At 44.6% G+C, this 22,586-nt stretch overlaps 1 protein-coding gene across 1 annotated transcript in view; it reads left to right on the top strand.

Moving 5' to 3' along the window:
• Positions 1–22,586, top strand: part of XPO7 (exportin 7) — a 51,036-nt gene that overhangs the window by 11,593 nt on the left and 16,857 nt on the right. The window contains exons 2-12 of the mRNA XM_063358461.1: positions 5,943–6,089; positions 7,773–7,866; positions 8,688–8,854; positions 10,959–11,051; positions 14,265–14,369; positions 17,263–17,428; positions 17,990–18,063; positions 19,483–19,602; positions 19,837–19,983; positions 20,914–21,086; positions 22,191–22,384. Of these exons, the coding sequence (XP_063214531.1) occupies positions 5,943–6,089; positions 7,773–7,866; positions 8,688–8,854; positions 10,959–11,051; positions 14,265–14,369; positions 17,263–17,428; positions 17,990–18,063; positions 19,483–19,602; positions 19,837–19,983; positions 20,914–21,086; positions 22,191–22,384 (1,480 nt within the window). The remainder of the gene's footprint in view (positions 1–5,942; positions 6,090–7,772; positions 7,867–8,687; positions 8,855–10,958; positions 11,052–14,264; positions 14,370–17,262; positions 17,429–17,989; positions 18,064–19,482; positions 19,603–19,836; positions 19,984–20,913; positions 21,087–22,190; positions 22,385–22,586) is intronic.

Here is a 22,586-nt window from a genome sequence, read left to right as displayed (position 1 = left end):
TGGAGGTGTTCAAGGCCAGGTAGGACGGGGCTCTGAGCAACCTGGTCTAGTGGGAGGTGTTCCTGCCCAGGGCAGGGGGCTTGGAGCTAGATGATCTTTAAGGTCCCTTCCAACCCATACCATTCTATGATTCTGTGATCTTTAAGGTCCCTTCCAATGCAAACTGTTCTGTGATTCTCTGATTCTATGTCACATCCTGGAGGTACACGGGTAGCTCTTCTTCTGGAGCCTGTTGCACGCTCCTGGTGAGCAAGGACATAAACATCTCATTGCCTGCCCTGCAGTTGCCTGGCGCTTGCGAAGTCTGACTTTGATTATAACATATGGGGGAATCGGTTGGGGGATATTAAAATGGATGAATGTGCTCGGGACAAAAATAACTGTATTAAACATGTTGCAGGATCTCTGGCTCAGGGAGTCAGTAACCATAAGGCAGGAGGAAGGAATGTCTTGGAAACAATGTGTGCCTGCAGGATTTACAGCGATGCACATCCTTCAGGAGAAGAACCACCAGGCAGCAGAAAAGTTTGGATTGATCTCGTTAAGCCCAAATGCTCCATTTTAGATGTCGGAATCTGTGGGGTTATTGCTGGCCCGCTCCCCCCCGAGCGATCGGGGCTGGCTGTGTGGGCTCCCGCTTTACTTTCTGGCTCTGCCATCTTGAGTGCACCGAGCACAGCGTGCGTTTCCTCAATTTTCTGAAATGGGAACTGTCAGCGTGGCGAAGTCAAACTCTGTTGAACTAAACCTGCCTAGAGCTTATTGCAGCCCTTGGATGTAAAGAGCGTTGCTTAAGCAACCGTGTAATATAGGATCAATTCCACAGCCATCCCCCCGGGGACTCCTTTTAGGTAGCTGTTACTTTCCTTGTAGTATTTATCATTTTAAAGATGATCACACATTGTTTATCTTCACCATGGGGAAAACACTGAGCAGTGGCGGGTTTTATTTGTAGCTTGTAGTATAAATGAGATTGATAGGTTGGGGTTTCTTTCCACATTTTGAGCTTCATGGCTGCTCTCGGTGGACAAACATCTGAGGCTGGGATCATCCAAAGGAGGTGCCACACATGGAGGAAAACTCATTTCTTCATCACTGATGATGATAACATTGTCAGTGTTTGATGTTATTAAAGAAATAAGCAATAACGTGATGCGAAGTTCATGTGAGGCTGATGGACTGGCAATTCCTGCTCAGGACTATGCAGCCCGCAGCTTCACTCCATGCAGGGCTCCAGTGGAAAGGTTGGTTGGACTAGAAGATCTCCAGAGGTCCCTTCCAACCCTACCATTCGGTGAAAGGAGCCCCCTGCTCTCTCTAGGACGTTTGATCTGCAGCAAAACCTCCCTCAGAGCTTGTTGCTTTTAAAGGGAAGGGGAGTGAAAGTTTTACTAATCACTTGTCAAATTCGCTGGTTTCTGATAAGTATACTTTCTCTTGTTGAAAAACACTTCTACTGCGTACAAAACAATGGCATTGGAGTCCATGGTAGGCTGTGTTCCGTTATCCTCTAGTGCTTTGCGGTGTAGGGCTGAACTTCAGTATCATAGTTTTAATCCAGCTCCCCAAACTGTATGGGGCTTTTTTTTCCCTAGGAACACAAATTTATTCAACTTCTGTTTGCCAAAAAAAAAAAAAAAAAAAAAAAAAAGTCTAAGGCTCGTAGACAGTGATGTAAAGAGAGGTCATGCCTGGAAGCTGCATTTAGAAGAACACTTGAGATAGGATGATTTCCACTTGTAGGCATTAATTGCCACACTTTATTGGGGGGGGAAAACATAGGCTTTGTTTGGGTCTTGGCTTCGGAGGGGAAAAGAAGTGTGTGCACGTAGGAGGAAAAGTGAAGCGATCGTCATCTGTGCTGAGCTTGAAGTTGAGAGATGGCTATGTGAAAAATTCAGTGGCAGTTGAGGCTTTTCAGTGTGCATTTAAGCCACATACTCCTGGCTGGGAGTATGACTGGTGTTTCAGGTTGTCGTTTAGCCTTCCTAGTGCGATGTTTGAGAGAAATTAGACCATGGGGGTTTTGTTGTTGGTTATTTTTTTTGTTACTGCATAAAGTACATTGGGTGTTAATAGACTATGGTATGCGCAACTGTAGAAAAATCCTGGAATTTCAGTGCTGTCATGTGAGGAGCAGATAAGAGCAATTCGTAAGGCTGGGAACTGGCGAGGAAGGGGGGGGTTTGACACTTGGGACAGTCTCCCGTGACTCAGCAGTTCTCCTAAAATGCCATCCCCACCGCTGTCCCCGTCGGACCCCGAGCCCTCAGCGACACCTCCTTGCCATCCCTAGGTGCAAAGAACTGGTTTCTCCTTCTTACAAAGAGTTTTTGGAGCTGTTCATTCTCAGAGGAGCCACAAATGCAAGTTTTGGTTAGTTGTAATTGTGTTTTTAGTGCTATTTTTCTTTTTGGCTCACCGACCGCACACCTTTCCATCCTGTAACCCCTGCGCGCGGCGCTGGTGGGATGGCAGAGTGTCTCCCTGCTTCAAATACTCTGCTGTCTCATGCTTTAGTCCTTATCTAGACCATGCAGAGCTCTTGCCCTGCATAATCGTTATACTATATGGTATTTTTTTTATCTTGGTTGAAAGAGAGGGTATTGCCCGGTCTCTGTAGCGAAATAATCCCTAACTAATTGCAACTTCACCTCTGGCTTTCGAAGCTGAGTGCTGGAGTAAGGCAAGCCTGATTTCTACCCCGTCGGCAGATACCCTCGTTGTAGCAATATTAAAATGTGCTGAAAACTTCAGGTTGCAAACCTGGAATGCAGGATCAGGGCAGCTCGACCGCTCTGCCTGTCGGTGTGACAGATAACTGAGTTAGGGCACGAGAGGAGAAAAGAAATTTATTGGTGAGACGACCCTAAAAATTATGCGTAAAGGTTTTTCATCAGAGAAATTTGGTCAGATTGTAGCTTATCAGGAATGGTTTTTTTGGATATTTGAGCACATTAAAAAATAAAATGACCGTTCACTAACTTGAAATAATGGGTGAAAACTCCCAAGTTTGGATATCAGCTTTCCCGCTGAGTTGTACTTCTCCTTGTGCCCTAAAATACTCCCCATCCCGCAGCCCCCTCTGCAGCTGCAGGTCTGGGGATACCGTCAGGAAGAAATAATGAGTGAAGTTCAACTTGAGGATTGTCTGGACAAGGACACTCGGGACAACTGACACTGCATAACCAGAGACGTGTTATTAAAAATACGTTTAAAACCTGGTGTGGATGCTTGGCTTAATCTGACGTGAATAGAGTTCACTTTTATTCCCCGTTGAGTTGCGATTCACACTCCTGGGTAATTTGGAATAGCTTTTCTGTGTGTGTGATTTTTTTTTTTTTAGACAGGAGAACTATGTCTTAATGATAGTTCTTGGGGCATTTACAGGGCCCTTGTGTGCCATATCTCTTGGGCAGCAAACAGGCTATTTGGTTGGCGCGGTTGGCTTTTTGGAGTTTGTTTTCTTTGAGTCCCAGAGGTCATGTGTTTCCTCTGGCTCCGAGGGAGTTAACTGACTGTAATCTGCAAGAAGGCTGGCACGGATCACGCACTGTGCACAAACAAGGGTGTTTTGTCACGGCAAGTGTCGCACAAAAGGATCCATGGTTATTGCCACCACCTCCCAAACAGTCACAGGGAATTAGTGTTTCTCAGAGTCATGAAGAAAACCAACTGCCGGGAAACCCCATGCCTGAACTTCTCAAAGAATCGATGCAGGGTGGTGTAAAACTTTTAAAAATAGACACTTTAGCCAAAATTGTAAACTATCCTCTCTGGATCATCATCGATTTGGTGTGGGACCATGGGTCCAAGGCACCATGAGTGCAGAGGAGGCCCCGGAGATGCTGGGAGGGCTGGAGCCCCTCTGCTGTGGGGACAGGCTGAGAGAGCTGGGGGGGTTCAGCCTGGAGAAGAGAAGGCTCCGGGGAGACTTTGGAGCCCCTTCCAGTCCCTAAAGGGGCTCCAGGAAAGCTGGGGAGGGACTCTGGAGCAGGGAGGGGAGCCATGGGACGAGGGGGAAGGGTTTTACACTGACAGAGGGGAGATTGAGATGAGATCTGGGGAAGGAATTGTTTGCTGTGAGGGGGGTGAGCCCCTGGCCCAGGTTGCCCAGAGAAGCTGTGGCTGCCCCATCCCTGGAGGGGTTCAAGGGCAGGTTGGCCGGGGCTTGGAGCAACCTGGGCTGGTGGGAGGTGTCCCTGCCCAGGGCAGGGGGTGGCACTGGATGTGTTTTAAGGTCCTTTCCAACCCAAACTGTTCTGTGATTCTATGGGCTGCAGTTCATCATTGTCCTACCGGGGTGATGGAGCTGGGCTGAGCTGCTTCCCAAGGATTCAGTCCATCGTACACGTGGGGGCTGAAGGGTCGTGGTAGCTTATCAAACTGATAAATGGCAGCAAGGAGTTTGGTGGAAATGGTGTTTTGGTCTTGAGCTGAAGACGATACATTAACAGGCACCTTTCTGTATGTAGACTTGACCAACTGATTTTAAGTAACTGAAAATGCATTTGTAATGGGAAACAACAGGTGCTGACAAATGCTTAACCAGAGTTAATATGGTTTATAATTGTTTATGGTTAATAACAGTTCATATTCATCCTCGGTTTTTGAGGATTTTCTGTGTAGAGCTTAAGTCTTTGGGTTCTGGCTTTCTCAAAAATAAAACTGTCGAACTGCTGGCTGGCACCTAGCGAAGTTCTCTCGTTTCTGTAATGTAGTGAAGCTGTCGAGGCAACATCTTCCATGAAGTTGTTTTTAAAAAAATAAAATAAATCAGAGCTCTGGAATATGCTACGAGGTAAGCAAATTTTTGCAGAGGGTCCCTCCTTGTCTTTCTTATCACACTGTCTTATCTGATGATCATCTCGGCAGCAGAGCATCAAAAACTTCTGTGCGCTTTTGGCGTGGAATTGCTGGGTTTGTGTGTAAGAAAGCGTTCAGCTGTGTGCTGATGTGCATGAATCCGTCGGCTGACCCTGCAACTCGGCTTTTGCATAACAATCTCTTCTCCAAAAATAAAACTAGGTGACTGATGCTATCCTTTTTACACACGCGGAAGTCAAAGCACAGAAGTTATGGTATGCGTGTAATGATTTACCCCTGGAAACCTAGAATGTAGCCCTAAAGCAAATGAAAATACCTGCTTATTAATCTAGCAGTAAGAACCTAAGGGAATATTTATATCCATCTGCAAAGCCCTTTTTTAACTAGGACACCTAAGATTTCACTGGGGGAAACCATCTGCCTGGATCACAGTTTATGGCAAATATTTTCCAGTTGTTTGAGCACACAGAATCTGCCTGGTAGTTTTATTTCCCTTCGAACGCGTTCACAGAGACGCTGCTCAAAGGCAGCCATCCCATTCTTCATTTGCTCTGTTCTGCTTTAGGTATTTTTGGCATGTGTAGTGCAGAAGATTTAACGTGAGATCCTTCCAGCATCCTGGGATGCTGAAGACTGTTACGGCGCCCTGCAAAGGGAATATAAACCAGGCGGGGGGAGGGGGGGGGATTTGACACAGTATAACATGAAAACTAGGTGTAGAATGTTTTTTACTATTTAAAATGGGTGGGTTGGGATTATCGCTGTTACAGCACGCGCTGTAAGAGGTTTTCCAGACCTCGTCAGGCTGGGTGAGCGCTGACCCTGGGAGTGGGTGCCCCACTTCAGGTTAAAAAAGGTGAAAGTGGGGGGGCAACGTGGTACTTTGTCAGGTGTAAGAGGTGGCTGTGAAGTTTCTGTGTGGGTAATTTCGTAGGTGAAATTCATTTAGTTGATGGAAGAACATGCTATGAGTCGAGCGTTCTCCTTCCTTTGCGCAAACAGTGAAGTGATATGTGTGTGTATGTATACGAATGTATAACCTGGGTTAAAATGCTGCATAACTAAACTGTAAAACCTCTTTTTTTTTCTGACTGATTTGTTTTCCTGTGTTCCAGAGCCTAGCCCAGCTAGAGAACCTGTGCAAGCAGCTGTATGAGACCACAGACACTGCGACACGGCTCCAGGCAGAGAAAGCCTTGGTTGAGTTCACCAACAGTCCAGACTGCCTGAGCAAGTGCCAGCTTCTTCTAGAAAGAGGGAGTGTATGTAAAACAATATAATTGTCCCAAATGGATCTTGGTATTTTGGGCATTGATAAGGGAAATAGCCCCAAGGTCTGGTATGCAGCGTTGACATTGCACACCCAGCGCGCTCTCACGTATCACAATTTGTGGGCAGCCTGTGCCAAAAAAAGCATTGGCTGGGGTGGCTAATTATGCTGCTGCAGTGGGTCCTACAAACGGTTGTCAATTCTAATGTCTTGTGGGCCTTGCTGCATTCTTCGCAGGCTGCCACCCAGACATGGCAAGCTTTAAGTTGAAAACATTATTATGGCCGTGGGATTTCATAGACTGTGGGAACCGCTGCCTTCTCTATAGGCTTTGGGGAGAAAGTGGTGTGTGCGCGGGGGTTCGTATGGGATAAAACCAGCCGCGTTTCTTCTGGAATGTTTCCTTGGAAAATTGCCCCTCCTATAGTGTTGTCTTAATAATCCAGCAGTTTGAAATAGGGAAAATTAGATCATGTGCTTTAGAATTAGCGTTACAGAAAGGATGTAAAATATGCCAGCAGTAAATCCTGCCTGACTCTCTTAGCTTTCTTCTTTTTTTAAGTGGCCATTTGGTTTTTACGTTGGATCAGCACAAATAATGTTTGAAATGGCTTTGCCACATGATCTTGTAAGATTTGACTTTTGGCAGAGTGTGCATCCAGCTTTCATATCTATCAGATTGGAGCCTTGTTCACAAAAATAGGAAACATCAAACAGCCTTTTGTAAAGAGTGAGTCCTCCAGGAGGAGAGGGAGAAGAGTGACACTTAACAGGCTCAGCAAACTTAGACGAAGCCAATTATTTAACTTTTGTTAAATTTGAAGTCCGGTGAATTCAAAACAAACTGATTTGAAACTCTTCTGCTGGGAACTAGGAACTGGTTTACCTGAGGACAAATAATTTTTTTTTTTTTTTTTTTTTTAAGGAAAGTTCCTAAAGCCCAGTTCCATTCTCTGCGTGTGAGCCGTTGACCCTCGCCAGAGGGTTGTGGGGCTTTTTGTTCAGTCTGGGATCTGACTCACTTTATACCCAACCGTCCTTGGGAATGTTGGAATAAATAGGTTTCCTGCATCTCGGATGCTCACCTTCCTGCAGCGCTGTATATTACAGAAATTAGCATGCAAAATGCTTGTCATTTCCCTGGCTGTAATTTATGGAATCGGGTGCAGCCAGGGGTTTTAGGTGGTTGAACGCCATCATTTGTGTCCCTGAATTAGATTACGGTTCAGTGGTCTGTGTGCTGTTCTGTAAGAAATAAATTTTAACCTGTATTTAGTAATAAAGTAGAAAGTCTAAGTGCTTCTTAATGTATAGTAACGTACTCCTACAGCTCAGAGGGCTAACTGTCTTTTTTGGGCATGGCATTTAAGGTAACTTCACGCAGTTTGACTATGTTTGCAGTTTTACTCCTGCCTTCAGCGGTGGTTCTGTTGTCTTCTGCTCTTTAAAATCTTTTCCTTTCTTTCTTAAATGCTTTCTTCAAGTATCTGGTTTACTTTAGTATCTCTAAAAACATGGAATCAATGCTATGTAGAGTATTTAGACTTACCAATTAAAATAATGCTTTAAACTCAAATTTCCAGAGAGCAATTAGCTGAAAATCCAGCGTTGCTTGATCTTCTGCAGTGTGCGGTAAACTTCTGCTTGTGTTTTGGTTTGTTTTTTTTCTTTGCAGTCATCCTACTCCCAGTTACTGGCAGCTACATGCCTTACAAAACTCGTGTCACGCACAAACAACCCTTTACCGTTGGAACAACGAATAGATATTCGTAAGTACAAGACTTAATTTTTCTAACCAAACTAATGTGAATGTTTGTCATATGGACTTTCATCCGCGGGTGGGAGGTTTTGTGCAAGCTGCTGTGCTTTACAGTTTGGGCATCCTAAGGTATAGGATGCCCAAAAGGCAAAGAAGTGTTTCTTAGGTGGTATCTTCACCTGTAGCATTATCTAACAGAGTTCAAGGCTAAATACACAGAATTTTTTCAGATGGAAGGGAATGACAGCCCTGTCGTCTTGTGAATAAACAAGTTTTATTTAATTTTATTTTTTTTGAGTATGAAATAGGCATGGTGCTTGCCTCTTTTGAGGACATGCTTTCAAAACTGGAAATCCTTTATGGGTCTCCAAAATATCATTTAGAGTATCTCCTAAGGGCGCAGTGAGCCTGTCATGATGCTCTGTCCTGGAGAATGGTTGATGCTTCCTTTCCTCCGAGGGAGGAGGCTGAATGCCATTCAGTCCACTTTCTTTTTTACAAATGATGATCATCCTCAAGGAAAGGTCTTGAAATAATTTCAGCTTTTCTTGCTGTTTACATATGTTTGCAGGGGATTGGGTCAGATAACACAAAAAAAGGCAGGCGTGTGGGGAGGAACTCTCACCTGTCCCTAACCATTTCCCAGATCTCTTCCACAGCTTTAATACGTTAAAGTCACAATAAAAGGTCAACATTTGTATCTAATCCACTTCTGTGATGATTTTTTTTGTTAAATATCTTTCGAAAAGATGCTTTTTCTTATCAGCGTTACCATCTCAGCTCCATCTGCCGGGATTTTGTCTACAGATACACCTCTTCTCTCTGTTTCAGGGAACTATGTGCTCAACTACCTTGCCACTAGGCCGAAGTTGGCAACGTTTGTCACGCAAGCACTAATCCAGTTATATGCGAGGATCACAAAGTTGGGCTGGTTTGACTGTCAGAAGGATGAATATGTCTTCAGGAACGTGATCACAGATGTCACAAGGTTTTTACAGGTCAGATTTTTTTTTTTGTTGTAAGATGAATACACACCTTGTGGGATTTGGAAGTCCATGAATTTTCAGTTATTGTTTTGCACTTTAGTGTCATTTCTCCAGTCTTTCACCTGTGTATTTGTTGCTTGAATAGTGGCTACCAAGGCTAAGCAGCTGACAACTGGCAGGACAGGTCAGTTTTTATAATTTAAAGTTTGATGGGGCAGGGATCTATTTCTGGAAACTGCCGCCGTTAGTATTCAATGGTAAGACAAGTCTCTTAGTGTTCCAGTTGCACAGTTCTTCTTTCAAGCTTAAATACACCGTGCTGATTAGTGCAAAATGGTAAACACACGGGCTTATTGTCTACGAGGGAAACATGTGCCGTGCTTGACTTGCTTTCATTCACTGCAAGGGTGATATGTCCATGGAAGTCACGTTTGATATTTAGCTGAGTTATCATAACAAAAGTTATGTCTGTTCCACAACGTTATTGTTAACCGTTTTCTTTAGAAGGCCTGCCTTTTTGATAAATGCACGTGCTGTCACCACAGTGTAGGGTTTCAGTCCAACCCAAAAGACTGTGTAGGTAGAAGGTTGCATTTTTAGCAACAGCTGTCTCCAAACAGGAACTTCTTCCCGTAGAGATCAGTAAATCCTGTAACGCTATGAACGCTGATTTATTTGCTCTGAAATTTGTCCCAAAATCAAAAGTTGGAGGAAGACAGTAGAAGAGATCGGAATGACCAGTGTGGAAAAGGAGATATATAATGTGTACAGGGCTTTAATTCTGGAGTGGTAGAGTGTGGGCATTCAGAAAATAGACTACCTACTATTATTTTAGGCATTTACAGGTGTCTGAAGTGGAGTAGGACCTAGACAATGTTAAGTAATTTAAAGATCGTGTTCCTTTCTGGGCTGGTAACTATGTCCCAAATAGTTTTTAGGTGCTTTTAGCTGAAATTATGAGAGCCGGATGCCTCGCTCTTCTGGCTCATGACATAGGGAATGTGTGCTTTTTAATCAGGAACCTAATTAAACGGTGTGAATATCTACTCGCTGCGTTCAGCTGGAGATGGTCTGTTCCCGTTTGCTCAGGTTACCTGTTCTGGCTGCTGAAGCGGAGAGGAGGCTGCACTTTTTTAAAGAGATGCGGGTTCAACAAAGTTTTCCAGTGGCTTCTGTCTAGATATTATCATGTAAATAGTGAGTGAGTCATGAAGAGGTGGCTCCAGTAAAGAAGCCATCGGTCCCAAGCCTAAATATGCTTGAATTTCTCTATTACAGATGAGTTCAGTCTTTGAAGCTGGAGATCAGGGCAGTTTGTGCAGAAGGTGCTAACCGAGGTGGAGCTAGGAAAGGAAACATCATTTATCAGTTACAGAACAGAAACTGGGGCAAAGGAACAATACAGGTTGTTTCTCTTAAATCGTTTGATAAATGGATTACCGTTTCTAGTGAAGAGGTATCTGTAACAGCCTTGTTTCACAATCGGCCCCTTGTTGGCAGTCTCAAGTGCAGCCAGAGGCTGGGCAGGCTGGGAAGAATGGGCTCCCTTCACGGGGAGATGGGCTGCCCTGCTTGGCAGGAGGGCCCCGGCGCGGCCGTGGGGAGAAACTTGGTCAGCTGCTTCTCCTCTTGTCCAAGGGCTGTAGTTTTAAAAGGGGGGGTGGTGGTGTAAAAAAAAAAAAAAAAGTTTATTTCCCAGAGTTTTCATCTAGCAACTTCAACATTGCAGAAATTCCCGCATGCTTTACCACAGCCTCTGTTAAAATTAAACTGATTTTTAAAAAAAATCAGTTTTTTCAGAGTCAGGACATAACACAAAAATGTTGATTAAACTATTAAATAAAAGGAGCCTATTTTTATCAGCTCATGTTATTGAATTCTTCAGAACCCTTTACATTGTTAACAACATCTGGGTATTGTAAAAGCACGTTTTGAATTCTCTACTTGGTATCGCTCACGGGCTTCTTTCCAGTCACAACGCTACAAAGGTAAAGCATTTCTCAACAAACATGTCTAGAAATCTTCCAAGCAGAACGGCCTTTTGAATGATGGTGAAGCTTAACGAGAGCATCCTGGCACGGCTAACTGCTTTCCCTGTCCCCCTTTCCTCCCCCAGGATAGTGTAGAGCACTGCATCATAGGAGTGACAATCCTGTCCCAACTAACTAATGAAATTAATCAAGTAAGTGCTACAGCCTTCCTCAGTGAAGTAAGTGTCCAATTTTCTCATTCATATTGTTTGTGTCCTGCTGTGTGTCTGTGCGTTGTTTGGGGGGTTTTCGTTTGGGTGTTTGTTTGTTTGTTTTTTTTTTTTTTTTTTTTGGTGCGGGGGGGTGTTGTGTGGTGGGTTTTTTCTTTGGTTTTTCTTTTTTTTTTTTTTTTTTTGGTTATTTTTACGCAGTCATGTAGTTTTGTGGTAAGATGCTGAAACCTCCTGTCCTGAGGAGTTGTTTTGTTTCACTGGCATTTTCCATCTTCTCTCATATTTTGATGTAATCTTCTGAGGTGAAAAAGGAAAGAGCACCTAGCCAAGCCGATCTAGTGAGGACAAAGCCCCGGGTGTGAGGACATCCCTGGCACCTTCTGGTGTCCGTCCCCGTGCATTATTTCAGCTCTTGTGCCAAGAAGTGAATGGAACATGCCCTCCCCCGTATTGACCGGGGAGACGAAAACAAAGAGGGTTTCTCAAATTGCACAGATTTTTAAAGGGTCCTTTTCATTCAGTACTAAACTTCGTAGCGTTCCCAGCAGGTAGTTCTCAAATTCTGCTGGTGTGTCGGGGCTGAGTGCCGATCCCCCTTCCTGGCAGAAGAAATACTGGGCGCGCTGAGTCCGCGGTGCTCTGATGTGGCACCCAGTCGTGCCAGCCGCAGCAAGGTGTTGATGCAGAAGTCTTTCCAGGTTAGGTGGTGGGTTCTAGAGCCCTCTATCGTTATGCTGCTGCTCGGTATTTGTGTTGAAAGAGCTGGAACAAGCGGCTTTACTTGGTGCTATCCAAATTTACATCCCTTTCCTAATCAGTCAGGCAGACTTTGCTGTAGCACCCTTGATGGCTACCACTGTCCTAAGACAGTGTGAGGGTTGCCATGTGTATAAATGTCTCTAATTTTGCTGAGGACCAGCTGTAACTTAAGTTTTTTTGATTTTTAATACCTTACTAAGGAAACTAACCTTTCATTTTTGCTGGTATGTTGACTAATCCGGGCATTGGACCCAAGAGATCCTTGAAGGATGATCACTAGTTGTTTTCAGAACTGGAAATGGAGGAGAAGGCTTTGTCCAGGCCAGAGCAGAGCACCAATTTCTTCTGCTGGACTTGAAGAAGTTCAGCACATCGGAATGGCTTCTGCATCCATTTCAGGCCCCAAATTCACTTTCATTCCTCAAGCCTGGCCTGATGACTAAATCCTAACCCACAGCTCTCCTTCTGAATCTTAAGCCGTGTCTTGTTACGGTTACCATTTCCTTGCCCGGACTTTTGTACAATCCTCACTCCGCGTCTCCGCAGAGGGCCCGGTCCTTCACTTCCTTGCATCGAGGATGAAAACAAGTCTGTTTTTCTCTAGAAATTAGTATGTGTCTGTCGGCATCTCTGTGCAGGGCTACAGCTTCTGCTGGCGGGAGAACGGTCAGCACAGACACCGTCACCCATCCCAGTTCCAGAGTCTCTACAGGTTCATACTAAAATAAGCAACAAAGTTAAACACTTTAATCAAAAGCATCTCTTCCTGATTATCTTGGGTATTAAATCTGCCATAGTTTACTACTCGTTCCTAAACACGCTTTGTGCGTGTTTAGGACAGGGCTGGATTCAGTGACTCATCTTGGAAAGTCTAAAACTGCCATTACTTGCAAAATAATAAATCTGTCGACATACCCGCTCATCAGAGTGAGCTCATGTGGTGGACATAGCAAAAAATCACCCAAAACCCCTTCTGGGGCTTCTCTTCAGGCTTTTTTTGATAACTATTTAAACTTCCAACTGCATTGCACGGGAGCTGAATTTTCTAGAGCTCTGTTTACTAAAGCTTTTGTTCCAAATATGAATAAAATAGAGTGCTGGTAACTGTTTTGAAGTATCACTTTTTGTCCTGTAAGTACTGCACAGATGTGCCCGGAGGTACCGAGCGTCCGCTCTATTGTAGGAGTTCACTGATTGAAATGAAGGAAAAGGAAATGCTCATTTGCCACAAGCCCAGAAATAGATAAGATTTGTAATAACCATGGAGAGAGTAAATAATGCTCACTTTCTTAAAGACCCTGAAATCTGATAGCGTGAGCTGAGGAACGATAATTCAGTCGTTAGAGCGCCTGACAAATTTAGGTCCAGTTCTGATCTGCTGCCAGCTACTGGGTGATGCTGGGCGTCTTTTTTTCAACTATAATATAAGAGATAAAATTGTTTGCATCCTCCGTGGGGTCGTTGTGAAGGTTAATATGCTAAAGTGAGGCCTGCCGCGGTTAGAGCTGTACTGGTTCCTGCAATACTGGCTGAGATGCGTGCAGACTGAAGGATAAGAGAGGTACAGTGACAAAAGCATCAAGGAAACGAAGATTTAAGTTGTGTGCCTCTGCCACGGGACTACAACAAGGCTCGATCTTGGATGCACTGTGATAACCAGCTGCCCATCAAATAACTTATCCTGGGCAAGCGGAATTTTGCCGGTCTGTGTGCAAATACATGGCAAAGATGTGAAGTATCACTTCACTTTTCTCCCTTTCCTAGAAAGTCCTCTACAAAGTGACGTAACCCGCGCTGCTGCTCACCTCGCCCATGCTAGAATGCATTGGTTGAATCAATTGGAGACTTTGTTATCCACTAGAAAGCGATATATGTGTATTTGCCTCTTGGATCATATGTCAGCTTTTTATTCTGATATGGGGAGAGGTCCAGAACTGGAGTTTATAATAGATACGGCAAAGTTCAAACTGGCTGTCACTGGTTAACTCTCCTTCTAGTTTTCTTCTCATCTGTGCAGGTTCAGGAGGGAATTATAATTGCTAGTAGTTGTCCATGTGTCTGCCCAGCGGCTTCAGGTAGGATTTAACTCCTTAGGAGTTCAGAGCACTTCAGAAAGCAGCGTTCAAGTTTCTAAAATGACTTAAGTGCTGTCAAAAACACGGCTGATCCTGCTTTGGAAGAGATTTAAAGCAACTTGAGAGTAAACCCTGCTTTCTGGCAGGGGTAGAGTGAAACTGCAGTGTAAGTATTGTAGGTGGAAAGTCCTTTTCATCAGCCAGAAATACGATTTTAGCCGTGGAAGACCCACTGCTCTGCAGGAGCAGCGCATCCCCCTGGGGTAACGTCGCTCTGGGGAGGGAAACCTTGATGTCCCAGTGCTTAACAGGGTCCCTGTGGCTTCTGCTGCTCTTGTTCCGCCTCTGCCCGTCACTTCTAAGCGCTGGTTTTCTCTCTGCTCAGGCGGATACTACTCATCCACTGACCAAGCACAGGAAAATAGCCTCTTCCTTCCGAGATTCATCCTTATTTGATATTTTCACGCTGTCATGCAATTTACTGAAACAGGTAAGGAAACCTTCGCTTGTTATCTCTCTTGGGGCTGTGTGTGGGGGTGACAGACTTTGTGCTGAAGCTCCCTCTGATGTAACTCTCCTGGAACAAGCGCTCTTGTTCTGAGAGCTATGTTCTGGACTTGGTTTTCAGGAAAGCTTCGAGTTAGGTTTGTATTAAGAAAAAAAAAAAAGACACAAATACAGAAATGTAACTCTTATCAACAATTTTGATTCAACGTCTGTGCCTGCACCACGAGGCTTGGGTTAAACTTTCCTGTCTTAAAGCATCAGGAAAGAGACGAGATGTTTGTTTTATATTTTAAATATCTTTGATTTACAGCACTGGGAGAGAGGTTTCCTGTAAACTAAGTCCTTGTCTCTCTTTTAACCTCCGTTTAAAACCCATATGATAAGAGAAAAAAATGCTAGTGAAGATACGTTTAGTAGATTGAGACTAAAGACTGTCCTTCATACTTTAACACATGATAAATACTAGACTGTCTTGTCTTCTCCAGGTTTTTATTTTGTGCTAATCATCACACTTGAGTTAACTTGCTTTAAAATACTTATTTTGGGAGACAAGGCAGCAGTGCTGTGGTAGTAGGGTTGGTTTTTTACCCCCAAAAAAGCAGTTTTTCTTTCAGCTGAAGTAGCACGTGTATATTTTGTAAGCAAGTAGATTATCTGAAGAAAATTCTTGATTCTGCATCAGGTTTCGTTTCTAAAGGACTAATGTGGAGTTCTAACGGTGCCTTGAAGAGTAGCCCTTTATGAGAAAGTCTGCCCCAATAAACTGAGCAGCAGTAGCACAGATTTCATTAGTTCAACTGTTATCCTTCCAGCTGAGTGAAGTGTCAAAGTTGACAAATAGCACAAAGAGTGAAAAGGAAATTTTATTTTAAAGATATTTCAAAATGAGCAGCTCTGGTTCTGTCAGTAATAAAGGTGGGTACGTGGGTGTAATCTGATCTTTTTTTTTTTCTCCTCCTGATTTCTAAAGGAAGCAAGGCTTGTACAATTATTCTAGTCATCCTTTCCCAGGCATCCCTCCTCCTGAACCATAACAGCTCTGGTAACTTTTGAATGCATTGGCTTATTTTAGGTGCATTTGATGGTCAATTAGAGGTCTCAGAAATAGAAGGATTCCTCTGGTTTTGTGAAAAAGAAGCTCCTGGGGAGGTGCAGGCAGGACAGGGTCCTTATCACTGCCCAGACTTGTTGGAGCGGGGCCAGAGGAGGCCACAGAGATGCTGGGAGGGCTGGAGCCCCTCTGCTGTGGGGACAGGCTGAGAGAGATGGGGGGGTTCAGCCTGGAGAAGAGAAGGCTCCGCGGAGACCTTGGAGCCCCTGCCAGTCCCTAAAGGGGCTCCAGGAAAGCTGGGGAGGGACTCTGGAGCAGGGAGGGGAGCCATGGGACGAGGGGGAAGGGTTTTACACTGACAGAGGGGAGATTGAGATGAGATCTGGGGAAGAAATTGTTTGCTGTGAGGGGGGTGAGCCCCTGGCCCAGGTTGCCCAGAGAAGCTGTGGCTGCCCCATCCCTGGAGGGGTTCAAGGCCAGGTTGGCCGGGGCTTGGAGCAAGCTGGGCTGGTGGGAGGTGTCCCTGCCCAGGGCAGGGGGTGGCACTGGGTGGGCTTTAAGGTCCCTTCCAACCCAAACCATGCTGTGATTCTATGAGAAGATTCAGCCAGTGCTGGTACTCGGCCAGGAGGCATAAACCAGAGCTGCTTAACCTGGTGTCCCCAGGGCTGCGCTGTTACTGTGTGTCCTCTACATGTAGCTCTGGCTGAGCTCTTGCCCACACTACTGTTGCTGCATGACCAGGGGGACTTAAACCATGTCTTCCTAGTCTCTGTCTCAGGAGGAAACCTCCACTTTTCCACCCTAACTCTTAATCATCTTGCTTTTGTTTCTTGAGATGCTGTGGTTTAAGACAGGCTGTTGTTTTCTGTTGTCTCATGCAACATCCTTGTTTTCCTGTGATTAAACACCTACTACCCAAGTTATGTCTTTTTTTTTTTTTTTAAATGTCTAATAGTAGCTGTCTCAAGGTTCTGTGTATAAAGCAGAAGTTTCCAAGGTGATGCTTTCGAGTGGGGAGGATTTGGGCTGAGAGAAACTGATGCTCACGTCTGTATCCGTGTCCATAAAACGGGGCGTTTAGGCAGCCCCAGAAGAATGTGCCTTTGTGATACAGGGGAGAGAGTAAGGAAGACATTCCTGCAAACGCTGGCCTTGGCACAGTGCAATGGGTTATTTGCAATAGACTTAAGCTGGAAGAAGTTAGTTTTGTTTTAAGTACAGAGCGATAATACAAAGGATTTTTGTCCCTGGAGCACAGACCTGAGTGCGACATCTAAACCGCGGTGAAATGACCTGGCATTTTGTGGCCATCGAGTTCTTTGTGTTACTTGAGAGTATCCATGTTTTCCCTGCCGGTAGCAGAGCGTTGTAACTGGAGCAGGGTTTAGACAGATCATCTGTGCAACAAAAGTGAATGCGCTCATTTCCATATGAGGGTTAGGTGGAGCAACAAGATTCCCTGCTGCTAAGTGCTTGTCAGGCAGAAAATGTATTCTTGTGTTTAACCTTAATAAGAACTTCCTTATCTCCGGAATCTCACAGTATAATTGCAAGCTGGCAAGCCCGGCTGCTTTTCTCCTGTGCAGTACAAGCCGAGTGAAAAAGAAAGCACTGTCTATTTATCCCTCTTGTGTAAAGACTAAGCATGTAAATACACATGCTGTCTGTAAAAGTGCGTGATAGCTGGGGTTGGTGCTTGTGGCATGTGATCCTTATGATTGTGACATGCTGTTTAAAGTAGAATTACTGCCTCAAATTCAGCTGGCACCTCGATTTTTATTTTTTTTTCTTCTTACTTTTTTTAATCCGCTGTATTTCGTAGGCTTCTGGGAAGAACCTGAATCTAAACGATGAAAGCCAGCACGGTCTGCTCATGCAGCTCCTTAAGCTCACGCATAATTGCCTGAACTTTGATTTCATTGGCACATCAACAGACGAGTCCTCAGATGATCTTTGCACTGTGCAGATCCCAACCAGTTGGAGATCAGGTAATCTTGCTGGAGGAAGAGGGCTAATCTACAGCACGCCAGCTTGACAGCGCGGGTGACTTGCAAAAGCCCTCTGTGTTTAACGAATAAACTTTTGCATGCAATGCCAGATGTAAATTCCAGCTTTTCCTTAGTGGGGTTACAAATGTGAACTGCACTTGGGTTGGTTATCGTGAGCTATAAAAACGCTCCTCTGCCCTTTCAGTCTTACACCTGCCAATTGAAGGAACAGTAAATTTTTTTCAAAGAAATATAAGTAACAAATAACTCGGCACCTGTCCTCAACGTCCTTGCTGTTCTCACCAGTCATTTTGCAGGCGGTTTCACAGATTGCGTTCTTAAAATATTTTCCTGTAATTTTGTCATAGTACCAAGTACCGCTGGGTTTACTTTATTTCTGGGAAAGGCCATTGTGTAAAAATGTAAAAACCTTTGGAAATTTTCCCATCGTGTGGTACTTCATGTGACAAGTCCGCGTGCCATTGGTGATAAGATAAGCATTAGACCTATGGAAAGCAGTAAATGGAGGTGTTCTCAGTAAAGCGCTCTGTTCTGTTTCAGCATTTTTGGATTCTTCGACCCTTCAGTTGTTTTTTGATCTTTATCATTCCATCCCTCCTTCGTTTTCTCCTCTGGTAAGTTTAGCGTTTATTTTCCTTACAGACTCTGCTACCAGAAAAGTCTTTGTGTAGGATTCATCTGGGAGAATTACTGTTGGTCAAAATGCTGTAGGCTGACTTCCGACAGATACCCTCACTGCGATGGCGCTGCCTTGTGCTGGAGCGACGGAGGGGAGGCTGCTCTGGGGCTGCTGCCCAGAGTTTTGAAGCATCTGCGGGTTTTGGGTTTGACCTAAGAGCAGCTTGTTCGCTGGAAGTCCAGCCTACTTCTTCGTCCTTGTCTAGCTTAGAGTCTTGCCCTGCCAGCAAGCCTGTTTTGAGGGATGTAGCTCCTGTTACTTCCATTGTGCTGCTCAGTTGATCCTAAAACCATGATGCGAGCAGGTAGCGAGTCTGGGAGCGCGACTGAGGAATGTAATTTCTCCTTCCACGCTTTAAAACTAGGCCGAGTCCCAGTTGGATGAAATGGCTGATAGCACAACTGAACTAAAAGTTGGATTATTTCTTCTTGAAAAAAGTTGCCCGCCAGGCATTTATCTATCGGATAAATATTTTTCATAATTAATGCTACAATGAAAACATGCCCTCTGGCTAGGGAGGGAAGGGTCCTTCAGAAGTATTTTTTTCCGCTGAGACTCTCAGCGCCGTTCATTATGTTGAAGGGTTACTTGCTAATTCTGAATTTAGAGCCTCAAATATTCATGAGAGATTTTAAGTGTGAAGTGCTGCTTTTTTTTTTTTTTGGTTACTGAATAGAAATCTGAAGCAATTACGCCTTTAATTGTCCTGCCTCTTTGATCAGTAAATGTAAGAGCCAGCAAGAATGAGAGGCTCAGCGAGGTAGTCCTTAGGCTGGTCAGAGGGCTGGGGCTTTGTCTCTGGATAAGGACTGCAGGGTGCTGCTCATACCTGACTGCCGCTGCTCTTCAAAACCTGTACACCAGCCTCTTACTAAGCTGCACCTTGGCAGTTTACTCTCCATTTAAATTTCAGAGGTCTGCGTTAAGAACGATTTAATTTTATTTTTTTCCTTGCCAGTCTTCTGCGATGCTTTTCCAAGCCTGTGTTAAGTTTACCAGCTTTCCCCGCCACTCCGGCTGTATTTCCAGTCTTATGCAATCTGTGTTCTCCACCTGAAAGAGTCCCAACGTCTTTGGGAGCAGAGCTTGGAACACCCCTTTGACTGTCCGCGTGGAGATGTTGTTCCTTTGGTTTTTATCCCTGCTGTAATTTGCTTCTACGCTTTTCCGTAGACATAGAATTGCAGTGATGATGGCTGTAGTTTCAAATCCTCTTTTGAAGTGAAGGAGCTGTTGTGTAGCGTGCAAAGGAGCATCAGGCTCAAATGATCTGTTGCGTCATGAAAAGGAAACGTGCTGTCCATTTTATTGTTCTAATCCCTCCCGTTCTGTTTATTCTCTTTGCCCCTTTTAGGTTTTATCCTGCTTAGTGCAGATAGCCTCTGTACGCAGATCCCTCTTCAACAATGCGGAAAGAGCAAAGTTTTTATCTCATCTCGTTGATGGAGTTAAACGAATACTGGAAAACCCACAGGTATTTCAGACGCAGTCGGTGGAATTGTGTCTCTGCTTCCTCTGCGTCAAATTTCTCACCAAAAATGCTTTCTAACATACATGTCCCACTTGTGGCACCGGGGAGAAGGGGGCAACATCTTGCTGCTCTTTTCCTTTTCCTGCCGTTCCACCATCAGTCTGCGCCTCTTGTAGCTGGCTGCCATGTGTTGCGAAGTAGTGCTGTTTCTCAGTTCTTCTCTTTTTCTCCTCTCAGAGTCTGTCAGACCCAAACAACTACCACGAGTTCTGCCGGTTGCTGGCCCGGTTGAAAAGCAATTACCAGCTGGGAGAGCTGGTGAAGGTGGAGAACTACCCTGAGGTCATCCGACTCATCGCCAACTTCACCGTGACCAGCCTGCAGGTACGGAATGGTTTTACTTACCCTCCATGGGTGTTCATGCCCCTCGTCTCCTCTTGAAACAAAATTATAACCCTCTTGTCTGTTCTTTGCCCCTTAATTTGCTGTACGTTATTTTTACCAAAAAAACCCTGCGGACTCTGTGGCAGAATCCTGCGGTGTAGCATTGCTTATTCTGTGAATTCCTACTGAATGGAACAGGAGCAGTATGTGGGGGAAGGCAGGGTTGCTATGCCTCCAGAGTCTTTCCATGTCCTAGCCGGGGGGGAGGTGGGGGAAGGAAAAAAGAAAAAAAAACCCAACCTTGTTAAATAAGGCTTATTTTTAGGATTATGTATCACTTCACTATTAAAATGCATTTGCAGGGATTGCTAGTAATGTGAATATCATGCCGTGTTCCCACCGAGTTTTTCACTGGTATACAGCTTGTAACTACACCCTTGCACAGAACATGGTTAAAAAAAAATTGTATAGCGTACATAATGCCTTTGTTTGTTAAATTTTTAATTTTATCTGGAAAACAGCTTTAAACTGTACATTCTGTTTGGGAAGCTGTCTGCAGCACGCTACAGTATGAGCTTGGTAGTAGTTTGGGAGCAAAGGCTTTGGCTCAGTTACACAGCCAATAATATAAAAAATATAACTACAAGTACATGTGGCATGTGTGTGTATATATATATAGAATATAAAATATATATATATATACACACACAATTTAAAAAAATGAGCTTGAGATTATCTTTCAGTCTTTACTGACTGCAGATAGTGCCCACTGAATTCAGGTGTGAACTGAAATTCATTGTTAAAATTGGCAACCGGATCATTAAAGCCTTTATATGTTGCCATATCTAGGGCTGCGTGAGTCAAAATAATACGGGTAAAATAATCGAGGCTGGTTTTCTTTCCTCTTCTGTCTCTCTCGGCTCCTGGTAGCACTGGGAGTTTGCACCGAACAGCGTTCACTATCTCCTGAGCTTGTGGCAGCGGCTGGCTGCGTCGGTGCCCTACGTGAAAGCCACGGAGCCTCACATGCTCGAAACCTACACGCCAGAAGTCACAAAAGCTTACATCACGTCCAGGCTGGAGTCTGTGCACATCATACTGAGGTGAGAAAAGCAGAGAAACGGCAGAGCTTCTGCTCATCGGCACCGGAGCCTACCGCAGAAGGCTCCACCGCGTGCGTCTGCCGAGTTTTCTTTTTAAAATGGCCATGACTGCAGGAGGTTTGGTGAGTCACCAAAGGATTTCTAGGGGAGGTTTACGTAAATCACATTTTCTCTCGCTTATAAAAAAGAGATCTATAGGTGGTTTTTTTTAAGATGAGGTGTTTGTTGTTCTTTTTTTTTTTTTTTTTAAGACCTTTCTCAATCCCAGATGTCTGAGATTGATCTGAGTGTTCTCTGACATGTTATGGGTAGAATTCATCTTACCTAGCACCATCCACCTGCAGCATCCCCTTTACACTCTGAACTGCCATCGTAGCAGAGATGAATAAGTATGCACAGTGCGATTCACTTAATTTTTGGATCTCTGCTGTAGGATGGCACAAATTATACCTAAAAGTATTTTTTCTTTTTCTTCCTTTGAGTGTAGGGGCAGCCTACAGGACTCTTTCAGAGTGCCTGGATTTGCGTGGGATGAGTTCCACCTTATGCGTGTTTGTATTTGATGAAAACAAATGGTCAAATATAGAGGAATAATGCCTCTCTTCAGGAAGACTGATCAGTTTATCCCTTCTTAGGTATCTAGCAATGCAAGGGAGGAGCAGCAGGTTTAGCTAGTTCTGGAGTTCGCAATAAACTTAGTGTTGAGGTTCGTATCTTTAGGAGAAAAGGTAACTTTTAAAGCATTGAAAAGGACTGAAAGCTTTGTTATACAAAGACAACCAGACAGAGACCTTGTTCTTGGCACCGCACATTGTGTTCAAAGACCTGGATAAATGTTAAAGACGTAAGAAGAGCTTACTCATCCCCGGTCCTGACAGCCTTTCCACCTGAACCACTCCTGTTCTTCTGATTTACGGCCGCAGTAACGATCAGATGATTGGGTCGGTCTGTGTAGCTCTCCATCCTGACAAATATGAGAGGCAGAGACTTTATCCACTGGAATTGCTGTATGCCTGGGGAAGCATAATAGAAATAAACTTATGATACGTGTTAGGCCATCTCTGCATTTTAAGTCCTTTCCTAATCCATGTTCTTGCTGCTTAGGGATGGTTTGGAGGATCCACTGGATGATACTGGCCTGGTGCAACAGCAGCTAGACCAGCTATCCACCATCGGCCGGTGCGAGTATGAGAAGACCTGTGCTCTGCTGGTGCAGCTCTTCGACCAGTCAGCCCAGTCCTACCAGGAGCTGCTGCAGAGTGCCACTGCCAGCCCCATGGACGTTGCGGTACAGGAAGGTGAGCGTGTTTGGAGAACAAGCTTGCAGTAGGTTGCCCGTTCTCAAAAGTACCCTTTCAGAAGCCTGCATTGCTGGTGAATTCCGTAAATGGGGAGGCAAATCTCAGAAACGTTCCCTTGGGGAGGTGCCCATATGTTGTAGAATATTTTTGGCTGTGGACAGGCACTCCCAACGCACACAGTAGTGCTGGCTGAAGATAC

Source organism: Chroicocephalus ridibundus, chromosome 23 (assembly GCF_963924245.1).
Source record: "Chroicocephalus ridibundus chromosome 23, bChrRid1.1, whole genome shotgun sequence".
In the NCBI taxonomy this organism is placed as follows: domain Eukaryota; kingdom Metazoa; phylum Chordata; class Aves; order Charadriiformes; family Laridae; genus Chroicocephalus; species Chroicocephalus ridibundus.
Note: the sequence above shows the minus strand (reverse complement) of the source record. Positions and strands in the feature narration are given on the sequence as shown.